At 44.5% G+C, this 19571-nt stretch overlaps 1 protein-coding gene across 1 annotated transcript in view; it reads right to left on the minus strand.

The window, feature by feature from the left end:
• Window positions 1-19571, minus strand: part of itga5 (integrin, alpha 5 (fibronectin receptor, alpha polypeptide)) — a 38376-nt gene that overhangs the window by 8621 nt on the left and 10184 nt on the right. The window contains exons 2-21 of the mRNA XM_028582182.1: window positions 18399-18529; window positions 14096-14196; window positions 13470-13593; window positions 12879-12940; window positions 12739-12784; window positions 12515-12640; window positions 11862-11906; window positions 11564-11607; window positions 11281-11337; window positions 10620-10672; window positions 10236-10444; window positions 9133-9324; window positions 9001-9046; window positions 8414-8527; window positions 7017-7072; window positions 6425-6582; window positions 6057-6194; window positions 3038-3105; window positions 1386-1536; window positions 1204-1296 (exon numbers count right to left, since the gene is read on the minus strand). Of these exons, the coding sequence (XP_028437983.1) occupies window positions 1204-1296; window positions 1386-1536; window positions 3038-3105; window positions 6057-6194; window positions 6425-6582; window positions 7017-7072; window positions 8414-8527; window positions 9001-9046; window positions 9133-9324; window positions 10236-10444; window positions 10620-10672; window positions 11281-11337; window positions 11564-11607; window positions 11862-11906; window positions 12515-12640; window positions 12739-12784; window positions 12879-12940; window positions 13470-13593; window positions 14096-14196; window positions 18399-18529 (2014 nt within the window). The remainder of the gene's footprint in view (window positions 1-1203; window positions 1297-1385; window positions 1537-3037; window positions 3106-6056; window positions 6195-6424; window positions 6583-7016; window positions 7073-8413; window positions 8528-9000; window positions 9047-9132; window positions 9325-10235; window positions 10445-10619; window positions 10673-11280; window positions 11338-11563; window positions 11608-11861; window positions 11907-12514; window positions 12641-12738; window positions 12785-12878; window positions 12941-13469; window positions 13594-14095; window positions 14197-18398; window positions 18530-19571) is intronic.

Consider the following 19571-nt stretch of genomic DNA (forward strand, 5'->3'; position numbering starts at 1 on the left):
TTTACAGGATGTTGGAGGACTCTCCGGCAGCCGTTCCTCCCCTCCCCACTGTACTCATCCCATCCATTTGATAGTTATGGGATTGTCTTGGGTGTGTCAGTCCGTGAACTCCACGTCTACCCAGCAGACAGATGCAGTACACGTGGGCAGGTCCAAAATGTGGCTGAGAGCTCTTGTTTTGCCCCTTTTTGTTATCTGTAATTTCAGATCCATTCGTTTCCCACACAAACCGGTACATTAAGTCTCTCTGCATCTACCTTTTTTATGAGCTACCTCTCATTCACATCAGATCAATAATGCTACAGTCTAACCTTCCTAATGAACAAGTGAGCAAATGCTACGTCAACTAATTTCTTTTTTCTCAAAATGTGCCCCATGCATAGAAGCCAGAGCAGCAGCCAGTCCTTTTTGGGCAGATCTCATCACTTCACACGTTGGCGTCGCAGCTTTTGGTTCCCTTTTCCTTGTTTTTACAGCACAACATCCGTGCAGCACATTTTCCCTCCTCCACTCCCTTCACTGCTGACGTTACAGATTCCACCCATCCATTTCTTGAACTTGTTTTAATTATTTTGTGGCGTTCTGGGGTGCTCCTAGGAAGCTATGCGCTGAGGAGGGACGTGTATGACGGGCTTATGGTGTATTCATTTATACGTGTGTTTATTTGGTTTACAGCTTATTGCCTATTTTGTTATCGTTTTGTTGTAGGGTCTTGAACATTGTGGTTATCGTGTTATCTATTCTTGGTTTTTGTATGGGTGGGTGGCGACGACGAGTGGTGGCGGAAGGACATGATGTGTTCATGTTGCGAATTGTATGTTTAGCATACCCTTGTATCTCCTGTTTGGGTCCCAGTCTTAGAGGTGGCCTGTGACAGTGTCTGTATATCTCTTCCAGTTAACATGTAGTCGACAGTCTTCCGCTACAGACCTATTAAAGCATGCCAACTTGTGACTCCATCATTAAAAAGGGGAACTCGACTCAGCAGGGAGCTTGAGGTCACAGATGGAGTCGGTACTTCCTGTCACAACATTTCCTGACACATACTGACTTATTCCTGTGCTGTCGACACCCAACCTGGAGATGGCATGCTGCCTTTTTTTTTCTTCTACAAAGAGCAAGAAATTACAATGTTGTGTTGACTGTTGTGCCGTACCCTACAATCCTTATACTAATACTCCCAAAAGACAGTGGTGTCCTTACACTGGTGCCAGACTTCATCGGGTTGCCCAAATCACAGCTGAGGTATCGGGTCTGGTTCTCGGTCTCATAGCTGCAGGTGAGCTGGGTCAGGCTCTGAGAAACAAGAAGACGGATTGGTTAAACCACAGCAAAGCACAATCATCGGGGGACAAGACCAACAGCCGTAATTATTTACTAGTCACCTCATTATTGCGGGCAATGCCGCTGTAGTCAGCTTCCGGGGGCAGCACCACATACAGCTCGGCCTCGTACGCCCCTCCCTCGCCCTCGTTCCTGGCGTTGAAAGTTAAGGTCAGCGAGTTGTCATCGCCTAGGTAGACTTCCTTCCTGTTCCTGAGGACCCAACCAAAGAAAGAGTTGATCACTAATAGGGTCAACGTTCAGGTTAAACTGTGTCAGGACTGCTTAACAAACAGATAAATAGGGATAAAGTTGTGTTACGCTTTTGTGAGAAAGCAAAGAGATGCTTTGTTTGCGTTTGCTGGTAGCAGAGTGGGCAATAAACTGCTTTTAGTAAAACCAATACATTTTTAGGCTTTGTGTGCTTGAGGTTTCTTTTTTTGGTTTTAGAGCCCGGCTGCAAAGAAGACATCGATTAGACTCATCTCACAAAACCCCACCATTAAATTAAAAATGTTCCCGGTGTGGTAATAAAAGTCTTACATGCTTAATAACACAGAGTAGGACTGTAAAACACCTCCCCCCTTTCCTTGCTTTCTCTCCCTCCCTCCCTCCCTCCCTCCACCTCCACACAGCTAGGAACAATGAGAAATTCCATTTGGAGGGCCACACAGACGCTTTTAATTACAGCGCGCTCTCATAAAGCAGAGCAGGAGAGCAAGGGAAGAGATGATTTCTGAAGCTGATCCTCAGCCAGCCTGCGAGTCAACTGTTCTGATTCTAAGTGGCATTGCACTTTTTAGACCAAACAAAAAGGCTCAAAATTAGAAAACACCACAAAACCTTAAAGCTGCCCCGAGAGACCCTCGCTCTAACACATTATGTGTTTTGGCAGCGGAATAGAAGGAACAACATTGCAGGAATGATGGGGATATTTTTAATTTTTTTTTTTATGTGAAATTCCCCTAAATCACGGCCGTCCCATCGACCCCTCTTACTACTATTAGGAATTCTTAATTTAAAACAGCGCAGACAAAAACATGGAGCTATTATTTTAAATTGCGCCAATCACACTTTCTACGGCTCGATGTCTGGAGTTGCACTTGGATGGAGCGCAGCGCTAACACCCGCTCACAGCAGGTTGTTCCATATGTGATGGATCAGCGATATATTGGGGGAAAAAATGGTGGCAGATGGTAGATAAATATAGGAATGTAAAATCAAAATGACAGAGCAGAGAAGGGAGTATCAGGGGAGGCTGTTATTTTTGAGAAAAATGCTAACAGATTTCTCGAATCAAAGTGTGGAAGGCAGGATGCAGAAGCAGGCGAGGCCGGGACTCACTGCCACACGGCTCCCTCGCTTTCCCCCTCATCTCTCCTGTATTTTGCCCTTAGATGTTTGTCATAGCACCTGTAGAGCAGAGCTGCCTCCTGTTTTCAGAGGACGGTGGACCTCTACTCTACTGCAACACTGTGGCTATTAACAGTCCCTCTCCGGTATGCTAAACTAAACAAAGCAGCGGAAAAAAAACAAAAAACAGCTGTATTTACACTTTAGCACTCAAATCCAAGGACCTATTGGAGGTGAAGATTTCAGTGACCCTGTTTTACGGTTCACCATGCATTATCCGTCTCATATATTTTCCTGAAATCTATACGCTCTGGGATTTTTTTTTTAAATATAATTTATAAAGGAAAATGAACGGACTCACCCGTGAACTGCCAACTTCAAGTCAGGAACACAGATGTTGTCCTCTCCGCAGTCCAACAGAATCTGAGCCTGTGAGATGCACATCGGGGGTGATGAGAGGTTTAATAGGGGCCAAAAGAGCATGATGGTCATACAGTAGGTCATGACTAAAACACACGGCTTTTACATGTGAAGAGAATTAGGCACACAAGATAAATCAAATATCTGTTTATAGGAGACAACAGGATGAGTGCAGCAAGATGCAACATGTGGTATGACTAATACATTCCCCCACACACACACACACACACACACACACACACAAGTCCCCATTATCTACAAGACCTCATCACCGCATCATCAGGCTCGGAGAGACAATGTCTGAATGAGTGAGGTCATGACAGGCACAGACGCACTCCCCCTGTACCAGCTGTCCCGGCCGGCACACACACATGCTTTCTGTTTGCGGAGTGAGAGAAGGAAATGGTGAACGGAGGAAGAGTCCAGCCCAGAGACCGTGCCAGAAGAGATACTCCTGTGGAGCTGAGCCCAAAAGCTGCCAGCTCGCTCCCAGCTCTCACCAGCGTCCCACATCACAGCGCTATGTGGCAAACCACACGCTACGCCACCCAGTGAACCACAGCAGCACATGATCATACGGAGAGGGAGGAGAGAAACTAGAGAAACCTACTGAGACAGAGCATATCTCTGTTGGCCCTGAAAAGCACAAGTGGGGGTTCAGCAGTGCTCGGAGATGTATTCAGATCCTTTACTCAAGTAAAAGTACTGATACCACACTGTAAAAGTACCCCGTTACAAGTAAAAGTCCTGCATTGAAAATGTTACTTAAGTAAAAATATGTAAGTATCATCAGGAAAATGTACTTTAAATATTAAAAAGTACTCAATGCAGAACAATACTCCTATATTAGAAACTGGAAACGATCCAAACTGTTCGGTGTTTGATCGGCTAATCATTTCAGCTGGACTTGTATGCCATTGTATTGTTGGGTTTAATTTATAATAAAACATTTTATTTTATGTGTTTATGTGTGCATCTTAAATTTGTAAAGTAACTAGTAATTAAAACTGTCAGATTAACGTAGTGGAGTAAAACATAGAAAGTGGCATGAAAAGAAATGACTCAAGTACAGTACAAGTGCCTCAAATGTAAACTTAAGTACAGTACTTGAGTAAATGTATGGAGTTCCATTCACCCTCTGGGGTTGGGAGAATACAGTGGAGGGAAAGACAAGAAAGGATCCGACACACTGCTGGATAAGTGGATGACCGCTGAACGTGTGGCAGGGCAGCGGCAGAGAAAGCCCTGCGGATTGCTAAATTGCATCCCGCTGCGCCTGTGACAGTGTGATGATGCTCATGACGATGAGAATAATAAATAGAAATGGAGGAGGAGATTAGAGAGAGCCAAGCGCCCCCCTTGTCATTACACCATCCAGGGGCTCTAATTATGGACACCGTGGTAACCACCATGATAACTTGGCCACATGTGCACCCTCGGTCTGTGCATGTGTGTGTGTGTGTAAGGCAGGAAAAAGACGTCTGTAGGCCCATCGCTGTAGTTAAACAACAACAACAACACTGACCTCAGCATATGACATAATGAGGTCAAGCATCGTGCAGTGAAATCCAAACACTACATTTGCAAAAGAAGGGAAATCCATTAATCAAATTCCTACTCATTTGGTCAGATGCTATTATTCTAAGAACAATGAGGGCATTGATGTTCTGAAGAGGTGACAACAATTGGGATCCTTTCTGGTTTTGCAGAAATGTATATCCGTGTACAAGATCTGAGAACGATCGCAATTAACAGCTCCATCGGGATGCCTTGACGCCTCATAGAAACATGTGGAATATGTTAAGATGACAAGAGAGAGATTGAGACGGTGCCGAGCACATCAATCATCTCTCATTCTCACTCCAGCTTGAAGAGAGTAAGAACTTGGCGGAGTCAACGAAATGTTACCACACATTCTCAAAGCATATGTGGAAATCGATAGGGCATCATGTGTCTGATCAAGGCCAAGGCTGCGGTGTAATCGTCAACCTCCACTGTTTATACACTGCTACATTAACACAGTCTCAAGCAAGATTAATGAAATATGTTGGCAGTCTGACACGACTCCCACTACCCTTTTACACACATATACACGGGTTAGCTTTGCCGTCTTTTTCCAGTTTAAGGATGATATTTTGCCCAGGCTTGTCTCAAGGTCTTCGTTCAGCAATAGACCACATCTGTTGGAGGCCCCACAGCTTTGATATCTAGCAAGGACATCAATGACAGGGTTCAGTCCTGATCCAAAAAGATATAAACAAACCCCAGTAGAGAGAGAAATAGAGAAAGAGGGGGAGATAAAAACCATGCTGATTGCCGCTTCAATCCAGTGGCTGTTTGTTGCTGAACTCACATATGGTGCACGCTGTGCCACGGCTGTAAGGATGCCCACATGTTGAGCCAACTCTACTCACTGCCAGAGGAGAACCGGCAAAATGCCACGAGATTTCAACCAGATGGGCAAATAACCTGGCTGTGCCCCCACCCTAAAATATCTCCCAACCTTCTGTGTCAGCAGCTCTGGAACGAGTCACCTATGTACCGTTACGCAGCCAAGAAAGCTGAGAGCAATTCCTGCTGGGACAGGGAAACTCCACTGTACACACGCCTCACATTTTCATTTTGAAAAACAGCTTTCCAGACACTCTGGAGATCTTCCCAGCCGAGTAGTTTAGAATTTACATTAAAAAGAACAGACTCATTCTTTCATCAGGGACAGGGGAAAGTCAGTGTGATGCTGGGCGGAGCGGAGATACGGGGAATGATAACTCAATGTGGCAGATATACTTATCATCAGCGCAGAGCGACGGAGTCTAAGCAAACTAAGAAGCATACAGTGTGTACATTATTGGGGAACACTGCTCCACCTTATATTGATGCTGGAAGGCCCATAGATCAAACCAGGGTTAGCTAACCCTACTGGATAGAAGATTGGGGAAGTGTAGTGCTCGTCGAAATACCTTCTGTTCAATTGCGTTGGTGGTCTGATAGTTGAGGATGGGCCGCAGGCCGTGGGAGTCAGCAGCAGCTTTTGGATCCAAGCTGAAGTTCAAGGCCACATAAATGGAGGAGAGTTTATCTCTGAAGTCTTTCTCATCCTGTCAAATAGTCAAACAGTCAAATAAACACATACCGGGGTTTTTTGTCAGAGGCAGTTTGCACAAAAAGTGAGAATCTGTAATCGTAAATAAACAACCACAGCTCCAGCTTCATAGTTTTTAGAAAACCTGCTTTTGTTCACACGTATTACCGGTGATTATGACCTAAGTTACAGGACGAATAATTACAGTCAGAGAGGTTTTTAAATCAGAGAGGAAAAAGAGCATACTCTTAGGTAGATCTTGGTGTTGTTGCATATACGCTCGCCATGGCGCACCCTCACGCTCCTCTGAAGCAAGGGCTGCTGGGAATCCAAGAACAGAGCCCTCCTCACTGCCCCTTTCTGCTTGTGCTTATTACTATCGAGCTGCACCTCCACCTGGAAATCTGGAACACGTAACACACACACACACACACACACACACAAATGGGCATTCATGGCTTGATGAATGCTCCTGAGTCACGTAATGACAGGTTTTTAAAAAAAGAGCTCCATAAATACTCTGAAGCACACACAATGTAGTCAATTTAACTCAATGGCACGGGGAACACTTGTATATAAAGGAAGGAGTAATTAGAGATAATAACTAGGGGTTGATGGGGAAGGGGACTGAGCACAAAGAAGGTTTGATCATTAAAAGGTGGATCAAGATTATTTGCACACTGCACTCTCTTTTTTGTCATAACAAAATCCAAAAAGCCACATCACCTGCCAAAACACTTGAACCTACACACCGTTATGGATATGAAACATTAACATTGGTGGCTATTTGACAGTTTCCATACTTGTAATAAAGTGCAGATGTGGAAAATTGGCTCACCTAGGATGTCTGGTAGGTGCTTCCCATCAGCAGATATGCAGAAACTCAGGTTGACACTGTTTTGGACAGAAAGGACAAGGACATGATGAGGGAAGCATGTTCATTTATGGCCAAGATTCAGTGTAAATATACTGCACACACAAGACACCTCACTTGCCCTCTCTTGTTCTCTCCCTTTCTCTCATTGGCCGAGCTCCTTACATGGTTCACATTACAAGGCACAAGACGTTATGGGAATATAATGCATAATATGCAAAAAATGCCAAATGTTTGGAGGCAAACTGGCATCTGACCACTTTCGCCAGCCAAGCTGATAAATCAGTGTGTCTCCGTTTCCACACACACACACACACACACGGAATAGCAGAGTTAAGAAGGGTGAAATTGGGCGACTCAGGTTTCAGTGCTGACCAGTCAATGGCAGTCTATATAAGCCTGTAGCTCTCTCCCATGACATCAGCCGCACAACACGCTGCTGCTGCTGCTGCTGTTGTTGTCCAAAAGTCTGCAACCCCAAAACCCCCAATCCTCCAATCCTTTTACTAGTTAACCCACACAAGGGGCGCAGAGCAAACACTGGAAGAAGTGAGAAAGGAAAAAGGGGGAGACTGTTGAAAATAAACACAGGACAGAGAAGAGAGGTTAAACGGGAGACAGAAAGACACAGCGTGTACAGTGACTTCTTTCGAGGAGTAGTAAAATCTTCATGTATGAGCTCCTGTGTCTGCCTGTTTCTGCATGAATGTGTGCGCATGCTCACGGGAGTCTACGTGTCCTGATGTTTCCCAGCTGTGTTCAACCACCAAACAATATCTCATTCAAAGCAACAGCAAAAAACTCCCACCCTCCCTCCCATTATCCCTTGTGCTCTACTTTCACCCCCACCAGAACCTCCTCATCACCAGGCAACGTAGTGTAATCAAGACACATGTGTATACAAGAGTTTCCTTTATGGATCAGGATCTGGAAAGGGGGGTGGAAGCAGACAGACACATGAGCGCGGTGTCAACCATGTTGAGCAGCAAGCAACCGTCTGTTTCCTCTCCCCTTTTCTGGAACTGTGCACATTTGGTGGTGGAGGCCAAAAAACGGCTAACAATGCTGCTATTCAGCATGTTATTTCTCTGCTGCTCATCAGAAACAGTGTGATATGAAGACATTAAAAAAAGAATAAAATAAAAAGGTCAGATAAGAGAAGCTCTTGGTTCAAATTAATACCGTGACTGCTGAAAGGAAAGGATATTTCTTATCAGAACTTCCTGCCAGGATAGGAGTGTTTATGCATGTGGGGGAAATGGGGAAGCCCATTATTTTGCAGTTGGGTCAAAACAATATCAACAGAGCAGTACTCAAACAGAGTCACAGGAAACTGAGTGGACAAGATGCTGAACACTCACCAAGAAACAGGAATGCTGGTGTTTCCATTGGTGATCATACAGTTCTTCTCTTCAGGGTTGATCATGGTGGGGTAAACAGTCAGAGAGGCACTGGTGTTGACGATTGGGCGGGATCTGTGGGTAACAAAAATAATGTCAATTTTCATCATCAAAGACTACATTTCCACTTTTACTGCCTAAAAGGAATAGCTCAACATTTAGGGAAATATGCTTATTCTCAGAGTTAAATGAGAAGATTGTTATTACTCTCATATCTGCCGTTAAGGAGACAGTCAGTTCAGCTTAGCATTAAGACTAGAAACAGAAGGAAACAGCTAGCTAGCCCTGTCCAAAGGTAGAAAAACAACTGCCTACAAACTCTAAAACCTGCAGATGGTGGATTCCTTTACCATTGGACAGAGCCACGCTAGCTGTTAACCTCTGTTTGCACTCTTTATGCTAAGCTAAGCTGTCTATTTAGTTTAGGCATTAGAGTATTGATTTTCTCGTCGAGAAAGTGAATAAGAATATTTCCCACATCAAATCAAACAAACTTTAAACAAACAGGCCGCATGATGTCATACGGTATATGATTCAAAACAACGTACCGATAAAGAACTGCCTTATTAACACCAAAAGCACCAACAATGAGATCTGAGGAAATAAATGAACAAAATTAGAAAAAATACAAAACATTTAAAAAGCTAATGATGGCCATTGCATATTGTAGCCTCACTGACCTGGGTATCCATTCATGTCCAGGTCCTTAGCACCTCTGAGAGCAAACCCAAAGCTGGCAGGAAAAGCCCCAGCCGCCCACTGGCCACTGATCACCTGAGATGGCTTTTCCCTGAGTCCTTCTGAATTTCCATTATAGATGTAGACCAGTCCCTGCTGATCCTCACCTCCAAACGGACAGCTGATAGCCACATCTGCCAAAGATCAAACGTGAGGAACAATATTAGTCTATACATAAGTTAACAGATAAAGGTGCCCAGATAGCTCAGTTGGTAGAGCAGGCGGCCATGTGTAGTGGTTTACACCTCGACGCAGCGGACCCGGGTTCGATTCCGGCCTGTGGACCTTTGCTGCATGTCATTCCCCCTCTCTCTCCCCTTTCACTTCTTCAGCTGTCCTATAATTAAAGGCCTAAAATGCCCAAAAAAATAATCTTTAAAAAAAATAAAATTAAAAAGTTAACAGATAAAGCAGGTTATATTATAAAAAGGCACAATATTCCTTTTAGTAACAAGACTAAGATTGTCTACAGCCAGAGGCTCTGTGAGGCTGTACTAAGGCATAGCTGTGCTTTGAGCTAAATGCTATGTTTGCTAATTAGCAGTAAACACAAAGTACAGCTGAGGCTAATCATGTCATTAGTTGTGCTACTTGATTATAAACTGAAGTTTCAGCAAATTAAGGTTGAGCAAGAGGAAAAGTCAGTGGATGACCAAAGTCATTAGGCTTCATCTTTTTGGGACCACAAAATGTACAAAATGTCATGGCAATACAGCGAATAGTCTGGACCAAATTGTTGGACTGACTAACCATGCAATCAACATTTCCATCCCGTGCCACATCACTAGTGTTAGACTGTTAGCCTACCAAACCGCCAATCGTAAAATTAATCCCACGATATTTTAGCTGTCCAATCAAAGAGGAAAAAATAACTTAATTTCCATTTCCATTACATTTACTTCTTGACCTTAGTTTGTTTATCTGCTACTTAATTTGCAAACTACTACAATTTAAACACATCTGTATATCATTTAACGTAATCTTATAATTATCTATTTTCATGCTTGAAATATCCCATCAATCCCCCATTGATCCCCATTCTTACCATTGAAACCATCCTGGTTCAGATCCCCCAATGGTGCAATGGTGCTGCCAAATCTCCCAAACACCTGGGTGCCTGTCAGGTGAGGTAGGCGGAGCTGCAGGTCCAGGGGGCCACGCTGTAGGTAAACATAGACCCGGCCCATCTCTTCCAGGCGGCCATCAGAGCCCCGGACCATGAACATAGGAGCTCCCACCAGCAGGTCAGCCATCCTGCAGACCAGAAAGGAAAATCACACAAACTCATTTAAGCTCAGACACATTGACGCCAGTAATGGGTTGTTGGTGGCATCCAATCTAGACTTTGCCAGCTAATTATCTAGCAAGAAAGAGACGGATGGAGACAGGGAGGGTGAGAAAAACTGACAGGGACAAGGGACTAACTCACCCATCACTGTTAATGTCAGTCGTCGCCACTGCATATCCAAAGTATGATCCCATCTGTAAAGAAAAGTGTTTCCACGACTTAAGCCAATAAAAATCTCATCATCAAAAGGCATCAACATCATCAAGATTTGATTTGTTCTTAGATAATACAAGACAGCCATGCTACCACAAACTTTAGACTTGCTTTCTGCATTACTAGAAAAAAAAGGGAGGCCTGAAGGAAACATGAAGGCTTGATGGGTTTTACAGGTTAGGCCCAGTTTGGTGCTGTTTTCGGTCATGATCCTGGAGTCTAAAAAGCACAGACATCGTAGGAGCAGTCTGAATTGCCAGAGTGTAAGCAAATTCACTTGTGATTTTATTTATTCAGCTGAATCAATCATCACTGTTTAAACAAGCTCAGAGCTTTTCTATTCCCAGAACCATTTGCACAAATTGCCACTGCACTTTCCCCTCAATAACTGAGCTTTACAGCAAACCACGACAGAGACCAAAATCTAGTTAAAATAAAATGTTGTAAAAGGAAATTTGCAACATTTTTGCTTACACTGACTGAACAAATTAAGAGCTCCCATGAGGAGCCGGACAATGAAAACACAGGAAGTGGAGCATGAAGGAGCTTTTTTTCTGTAGAGGCCGGAGATAGGAGCTCTCTGACTCACCTGCTCGCCAGTGTAGTTAATCATGGTCTTCAGATCCGTACCGTTCAGAATAGACACCTGCAACACAGCAGTCACATATGGTCTTTTTATATATGTCTAATCTAAGCACAGTCTCTGGTATGGAATTTCCAGCAAAAACAATTCCCACTGCGACAACATCACTAAGAAACTAAGGTTTCCTTTTTACTTTCCTGTATCGGCCCCAAATCCAAAGCCCAGGCCTCTCATAATAATAGCACCAAAATGAAAAGGCAAAAGGAGAGCGATGATTGAGATTTCTTACCGAACCATAAAGCATGAGTCCTTTTGGAACACCAGCCACAAAATCTGAGGTGCACAGAGAGATGAAGCAAAGATTTAGAAGGGAAAAAATACAGGTCAAGCACAGCAGGAGGGCAAGGGAATTCCAGTATTGACGACGTTTCCAGCTCAATAATCATGTAAAATATTGGAGCTGACTCAAGTTTATGTTCACTCCAGCTGTAGTATTTGCATTGCTATGTGACTGATGTGTGTTTTGCTTCCTGCACGCCTCACCAAACGTTGGCCGTGTGCGTACATACCCCATTTTATTGACTTACCTTCCATCTGATCACCACTGAATTCCCCAACAGCGATGGAGTAGCCTGTAGACGAGAGCACAGACATCAGCCTCAGCTTGCAGGCCGAACAAATGTGTGAATGTGGTCACGTCATAATTCATCTTTGATTGTTAATTGACTGCCTGACTGGGGTGGGTGTGGCCTGCCTGCGTCAGGACATAAAGCGGAAGTGAAACAGAGTAAGGGGGTCTGTCTGGGACATGTGACGGTGCAACTGGCTACACGAAAGGTTCAGCGTTTCCTGAGTTAATTGACGTTTTCCATTCTCCAAGTATTTTATGGCCGCGTTTTCATTGCATACTAAATGAACAAGCCAACTAAGTGACAACGCTGAAGTTTCCACTGAGTGACAAAGAAAAGAAGTGTGGGCTTGCCAGGCCGAGGAAGCCGCATTGCCAGGCGGGGAGCAACAGGGGGTGGCGCCTAGGGCTCGGAACGCAAGGTAAGGCCGCACTTTCACTTGTCCCAGTCGGAGATTAATCATTTAGCTCATTGAATCAAATGTACAATGTAACCAAGCTCTGTTGTAAAAAACCTAGACAACCAAACGTAAGCAATTGAAAAAAAAAAAAAAAAAAAAAAAAAGTGTAGTTATCATTAAAGCACCAAGAATATATATTAGCTTCTCTTACCTTGGTAGCTGTCATCATGTTCAGATTTCACCTGTCTGGTCTGGATCTGGCCCTGCACAGACTGCATGAAATAGCCTGGGTAGTATGCTTTGATAATGTCCTCCTTAGCTGCAGAGATCACCTGACCTAAAGTAAGACCACAGAGAAATGATATTAACTTGGAAGGACATTTTGAAGTCTGGTTTTTCTGATTTTCACATGGTTGATTGGTATGTCCTACATACCTTGCCAGAAGTAGCTGCCTGGCCCTCCCAATACCACTTTGCCATCCTGAAAGATAAAACCTGGGAATTACTACAATGAAAAAGGTAAACGATTATCCCAGAAACCAATGGCGGTTTACTAATAGGAACTTCGTTATTACCGTTGTGAAGTCAGCACTGAATCCCCCCTGACAGTAGCCTTGTCCCGCTGCATTATTGATCTCTGAAACACACAGGACAGGAGTGGTGCTTCATGAAGAGACATTACTGCACCAACACGGACATTTTCCCCACGTAGAGGGCAGCGGTCATATTAAGATTAGGTACGTCTAGGAGATAACTCAATTTTAGCATGGCTCAAGTTCTGAAGAGAGGTAGTCTGGATCAACGGAAGTACATTTCCGGAATAATTGCGTGACATCCGGCGCATGTCCCTCACCTTCCACTCTCTGTGTGTGTTGCCGTTCTCAAACTGTGTTCCCTTCGAGAAACAACAAACTTCGAGCTAGCAAGCTTCACGCTGAAAATGGCTGGTTTTGAATAAAATTTGGATTGTACAATAAGGCAGGCATGGTTCTTTCTGTGAATGATGGTAAAGATTTACAAAGACTATGTTTACGGCCATTGTGATTGGTTTAAAGAAATGCAAACAACCCAAACATCTCCTTTCCTACAATCTATGTGTGTGGTTACTCCACAGCGCTGTGGAGATAGGTCTGGCAATGCGAGACTAGAAGAGAGGTGACAGTTACCTGTGCGGCAGGGAGCGTACTCCACAAATTTAGTGAAATTTTGGACTGAGAGGTAGCAGGTTCCTGTAGCGTCAGAATGGGGGACATCCTTTTCAGTCCGCCAGGAGTAGAGAGGGGCACAAGCCTGGGGTGGAGAGGAGGTGGAGAGAGAGGGGGGGATGTGGTGATGAATAGGGGTGAGCTTTTAGGTGGGAGATGTTTTTCCAGTTGCAACATCACACTGGTGAACTCAGGAGGAGACCCAGGCCGAGGTCAGCAGTACATCTGGAGCAGGGTAACGGCCGTAACTCAACCCAGGTCACAACCTGTACTATCAGACCAAACAAGGCGTAGCTCAACTTCGATGTCACAGGGAGGGGGCAAAAAATATTTCTTCACGGTGTGTCGAGACTGGAGGCAAAACTGGACCCGAATGACAACAACTTAATGGACAGTAGTCTGTAAGACACGATTTAACTAAAAACATACACATTCCTCCGGTAGTTATAGTGGGACAAGACAAAGTAGAATGTTTTTCACAGCCCCAATCATAACAGCAGGGAGCACCAGTGGTGTGGTGGAAAGCTGAAACTCTAGTCCTTCTCTCTGCCCAACCCCCCAAATCACCTCTGAGAGGGTCACCTTACCAGAATTGTGTCACCGTGAGAACGCACAGTGGCACCAAACCATTGGTGGGACTTGAAATCACCCTGATGTTTTGTATCGTTGACCAAGACATTGCGATCCCCTGGGGGAAAAAAAAAACATAAGAAAATTACACTGATTAATATGATAAAACATGCATTTCTTCATTTCCTTGACTATCTAAAATTCTGCCTTCCCCTCCCAGGCCCTTGGAAACTTCTGGACAACTGGCAGAAAGCAGACTTTAAGTGTCCAGTTACACTATTTTTCATGCAAAGACAATCAGGGTGAGAATTTGAAAAGTATGGTATTTGCTACTCGGCCACTGTTCAGGAGATAGTGGTTTGCTAGCTCGGCCGGGTTTGTACTGAACTGGCTTAGCTTAACCTCGCTGACCCTTCACTGTGTTTGACCACCTGGCCACTAACGCTGATCTCCCACTCCAACGCTTAGACAGCAGCAGGTGACACGACAGATGGTCCGGGGAGTCAGGTTTAAACGCAACTTTTGTCGGAAGACAGATGTTACATCTGTGCGGCAATGGAGAATGAAATGCACACAAATTGATTCGGCAAGGAAGTCCCATCACTATCATACAGCTCACACACTGAGGGCTGGCAACTCAGAGTATGAGCTGACCTGACATCCATAAGGAAAGTGCAAATGTGAGGTCAAGAGCATCTGAACCACTCCTACTTAACCCTTTGCAGTCCTCGGACTTATTTCCTCTGTAGACTTCGTCAAACCACAGGTATTAGGGCTGGGAAAAGAAACTGATTCACAAATCGATTTTTAAAAATCAATTCTTTTCACCAGAATTGATTTTTTTTTTTTTTTTTTACCAATGATTCACCTAAACATTTTCTGTTTATATGGTATCGCCGACGGCGACTACATCATATTCGTTTCCAGCAAAACAGAGCAAAAGTAGAAAATGCAGAAAATACATGTTACGTATGTGTCAGACTGACTGACACAAAACACAAACAATTAGTTTTTAGAAATGTCTCATGATATATTGTCTCTAAGTGTATTATTCCACTTTTGTTTTTGTTAAAGAAGGAAAAGAAAATCCCAATATTCAATACTATCGAATCATACTTTCACAAAAACTCCCGATGAATGAAAATCGCAATACAAATTGAATTGGGACAAAAGCGTGTCATCGCAAGACAAAAGAGCAGAACAGGGTGTGAGGACATACTGCAAGAGATCAGGACCTATGTGGATGTGAAGAAAGCAGGCTGTGTGTCAGGCCTCTCTCTCCATGCCTGTCCGCCCCTGGTCTTTCTTCCCAGCCAACTAGGCAGCCTGGAGCTGCTCCGTGTCTTTGTGGAAAGAGCGAAGGGGCCGGGGTCCAACAAAAACATACACTCTGGCCCGGCCCGGCTTCCTCGTAGCAACCTCCCAGTCATCTCTGTTTAGACACACTTTTCTCCCCCTTTCTCTGTTTTCATTTTCAATGTTATCTCCATCTTCCTATTCATTTTTCATACACTATCTTGCCCTGGTCTCCCAGCCTATACAGCCCTTTCTCTCCTTCGCGTTTGGAGAGTGCTGCTCCCCCCTCGCCCGAGACAGTAAGCAGAGAGATTATAGGTTTTTAATAACCCAACTGTATTTCTGCTTAAACTCCAACACCGGGGTTTCCTGCTAACGTTATTCCTCACGGGCCTACAGCGGCGAGCCCTTCCATCAGCGTTTAAAGTGTTTTATGTCTATGCGTGAAAAGAAGTGCTTTAGCCATACAGTTCATAACATAACCAGCGCTTCAAACAGCTCCTTATAAGCTTGTTACTTTAACTAATCTGCCTTAGCCGCATGGTACTTTTTCTTAAAGCATTCATCGTCTTAATGTTTTCATAACTCAGGGTCTTTGTTTGGATAAGGCCAATGCAAAGCTATCAGGGAAAGGCGGGAGCTGCACAGTGACTGCGTCAGTTTGAGTCATGTTACCAAGGCAACCAGAAGTAGCAGCCGAACATCCTCTTGTAATCACATACTGCATAACTGTGATCGGGTCTCTGGCCATGTAAAAGAGAGGAAGCACATCAATATAAGCGCCTTAAGAAGCTGAAGTTCTCACATGGCAGCATTCGTTATGGCATTAGGTCTGTGTCACTAGAACGGGTGATGAAAAGTTCCGTTTGTTCTCTGCGAGGCAACTGAAGGCAGCCAGCTGGAGCCACGTGAAACGCTTTCAATGAAAACAGAGGAGATTCAGAGAGGAGATAGAGGGAAACCTAGAGACGGGCCCCGACAACATGTCATCTGACCAAAGTCCCCCTGGGAGGCCGGTTAGAGCGGTGTGCTGATGTGACATGGTGCCCGGCCCAGCCTCTCCAGGGACCAGCAGAAGAGTGTGGGGGTCTGGAGTGCGTCAATATAGACTCACTCTTGCCTTTGAACTGCGTGTGAGACGACAGCCATTAGAGGGGTTAGAGACTCTCAGTGTGAGTGTGTGTGTATTTTTGTGCATGTCAGTGGGGTCGAAGACAAATGGCCAAATTCACTCATCACATCAGCTGTCCCTGTGGGAGTACCGACAGCAGGAGAACAGAGGGGGACAGAGCGGAGGAACAGGGCTCTGGTTTCTCCCTCTTTCCTCCTTCCCCTCTGGCCTTCTTGCCCTCCCTCCCTTCCTTCCTCCCATCCTGTATCTGCCCTCCTCACACCCTCCCTAGTGCCCTTGCTCCTCTTTCCTCCTCTCAGATCCATAGACAGGCTCTTATCTCAATGGAAGAGGAAGTGGATAGGAGAGGCCTCTGGCCACTTGACCCAATTAGTTAGGCTAATTAAGAGGGTCTACGGCCTGTGGGTCAGAGCTCAAACACACCAAGAGACAGGGAGACCTATGACACCACTTTGTGGTGGAATACCATATACTCTGGTGGAAGACAGCGCTCCTTTACTCCAGCATTCAGAGTGGAGAAAGTTTTAAAAAGAAAGATTTATTGCTTCAGCCGTTACTAAATTATTATTGCTAGCCATTAGAAACCAGTCATATCCACAGTAAAGGAATCGCAGCAGTAAATGTCATCCACGTAACAGCTGTTTGGCATTGCCACATTTGCATGCAGATGTGCATGTATCTAGTGTTCCTCCACTGTTCGGGGATTCTGCCGTGATCCAGATGTCGGAACCGGCTCTGGCACTCTGATCAGTTCTTTCAAAAGGCCCTTAGAAAATATGACGGACACTCTCTGACAGCCCAGGGGACTAACCTTCACTGTGAGGCCTCGCTGCTTTGCACATGACATCACTCACTGTGGCCTCCAGCCAACGCCCGTGGATGCGCAACACATTTTTTTATGTTGCAAGAAAAACAGTGCAAAAATAGTGGAGCAAAGGGTACAAAGCAGCAGTGTCCAATAAAAGAATGTTGTTAAAGCAGTCTTGTGAAACACTCAGTGGAATATTTCTTCCTATTGTGCATTATGGACGGTTAATTTAAGTTGTCCCACAATGCTAAACTTGGATTTCTCAGGGAAGAAGCCAAAAGCACCGCAGTAACCGTCGCTCTATGTGTGATTCATGCCGTTTGTGATCAAGTTACTACACACTTTGATTGTTCCTTTCCTCACCTCGCCATGGCTCCATTGTGCAAAACAGGCTGATGGCTACTCTGACAACATACGGAAAATGAATCCATTCATTAGACAACATCCTGGACTTCCTTGTGTTCTCCCAAAACCACTTTACCTAATTCTGACATAACTGGAGCCTTTTTGTCGAGGCCGGCTGTGTTTGCTTCACCTGTCCTACTAACAAGACATTTCTTTGTGTGACCTATTTGTTTATTGGTTGCTTATCTCCCTGTAGCTCCTGGGGCAAGGAAACACAAAGGCCAGGCCTGGAGGAAGGAAAAGAGGAAGGAAAGAGTATCTTCTTCAACACCCCATTTATCCTTTTCATCCCCAAAGACGGTGACACAAACAGGAAAAAAAAGGGATCATCCTGCGTCCAGGAACCAACGTAGCCAACAACAGATCAGTGGGGTGGAACGCTGACGCCTGATCCTGACCGGTTACTGACAACAGGATGCAGATAGGAAATGCTCTGATGGCTTCAAAAGTGTACAGAGAAGCAGCAAACCTAAGCTATTTTAAGAGAGTTTAAACACTATCTCCATTTTCTCAAACTCTCCAAACAACGGGGTAGTTGCAAGATTTTTAACTATGCATAGATTCATGCATGAATAAAAATCTTTTTTAAAAGTTAGCATTTGTCTTCTAATCAAATATCAGGAGAATAAAACATAGTTTGGCAGCTGAGTTAACAGTACAGCTCTATCATAATGCTTACCTTCAGCATCAAACTCGATGGTGTGACAATCCGATTGGCTGAGGCTCCATGGACAGTAGAAGACCGATCCTCCCTCTGTGACGTTAACCTGCCTTGTGCTGGCCTTTGGAGCTCCTATCACCACACTCGCACTGCAAACAAGAGACAGAAAGAGAGACCACGTGCTGTAAATGTAATGTTACAGGTATACAGGTGTATATTTTCTTTCCAAAACCATTGCTAAGCTTTGTAGCTCTTAGCCTGGCCTTAATTAAAAATTGCATTCCAGACCTCCCACTCGACAGCTTTAAACATAATGCAGTATGCACATTTTACCGCTTAGCGAGCTGTATTCTGACTCACAAGCAAAACATTTTAACAGGTTGCAGCACTGTTTTACATAATCCCATACAAGCGAGGGGGGGGGCTGCTGCTATGACATGTGCACGTGATGCTCACAGTCCACTTGTGCAGTCAAAGACACGAGGAGAAACACTCACACGGTCACACATGCATCCCCTGTGGGGCAGATTAAATAGGAAAACAAGAAAGCAGACAGGCTAAGTGGAGTCACACTCTTGTTTCTTCAGCTGTGGCACTAAACTTCAATGTCCTTGGAGCTCCACTGTACAACTACAGGAAGGCAGCCGACCACTTCAATTGACATGGGAAGAAGCAGTGAGGGTACAGGTGAGCCTTCAGAGATGAAAGAGACGTATGTTAATGGGGAAAACAAAGATTTGGAGATGTTTAAAATGAAGAAAGAAAATATATCCCCCAGTAGATAATGTGTCTTAAGTGGATGGCTTAGCCATTACCTCATTCTGGACCCACTTGACCCGACAAGCATCACAGGCACAGTTGCTGGCATTGATGTGGGTAGAAAGGCAAAGGACCATTGAGACCAGACTGTGTCTAGGGGGCTCCAAAACAGGAAGAGCACACCCTTTCCTGCCCCAGATCTTCCAATAGTGCGTGAGCGTTTACATTTTGGTTAAACTTAGCATCCTGCCCCCAAGGGTAACTACTCAGCAGGGTCCAGCGGAAGACAGGGAAGCATGAGTCAAAAAGCAGTAAAACCGTGCAATTTTTTTTTTTCAAGGCCTTGTAATTCACAATAATTAATCCCACTGAACCTATTAGCTCAGATGACAAAACGCAGAAAGTTATGGGTTGGTTTATGGAGAAAAAAAT

The sequence above is a fragment of the Perca flavescens genome, chromosome 7 (assembly GCF_004354835.1).
Source record: "Perca flavescens isolate YP-PL-M2 chromosome 7, PFLA_1.0, whole genome shotgun sequence".
Lineage (NCBI taxonomy): Eukaryota > Metazoa > Chordata > Actinopteri > Perciformes > Percidae > Perca > Perca flavescens.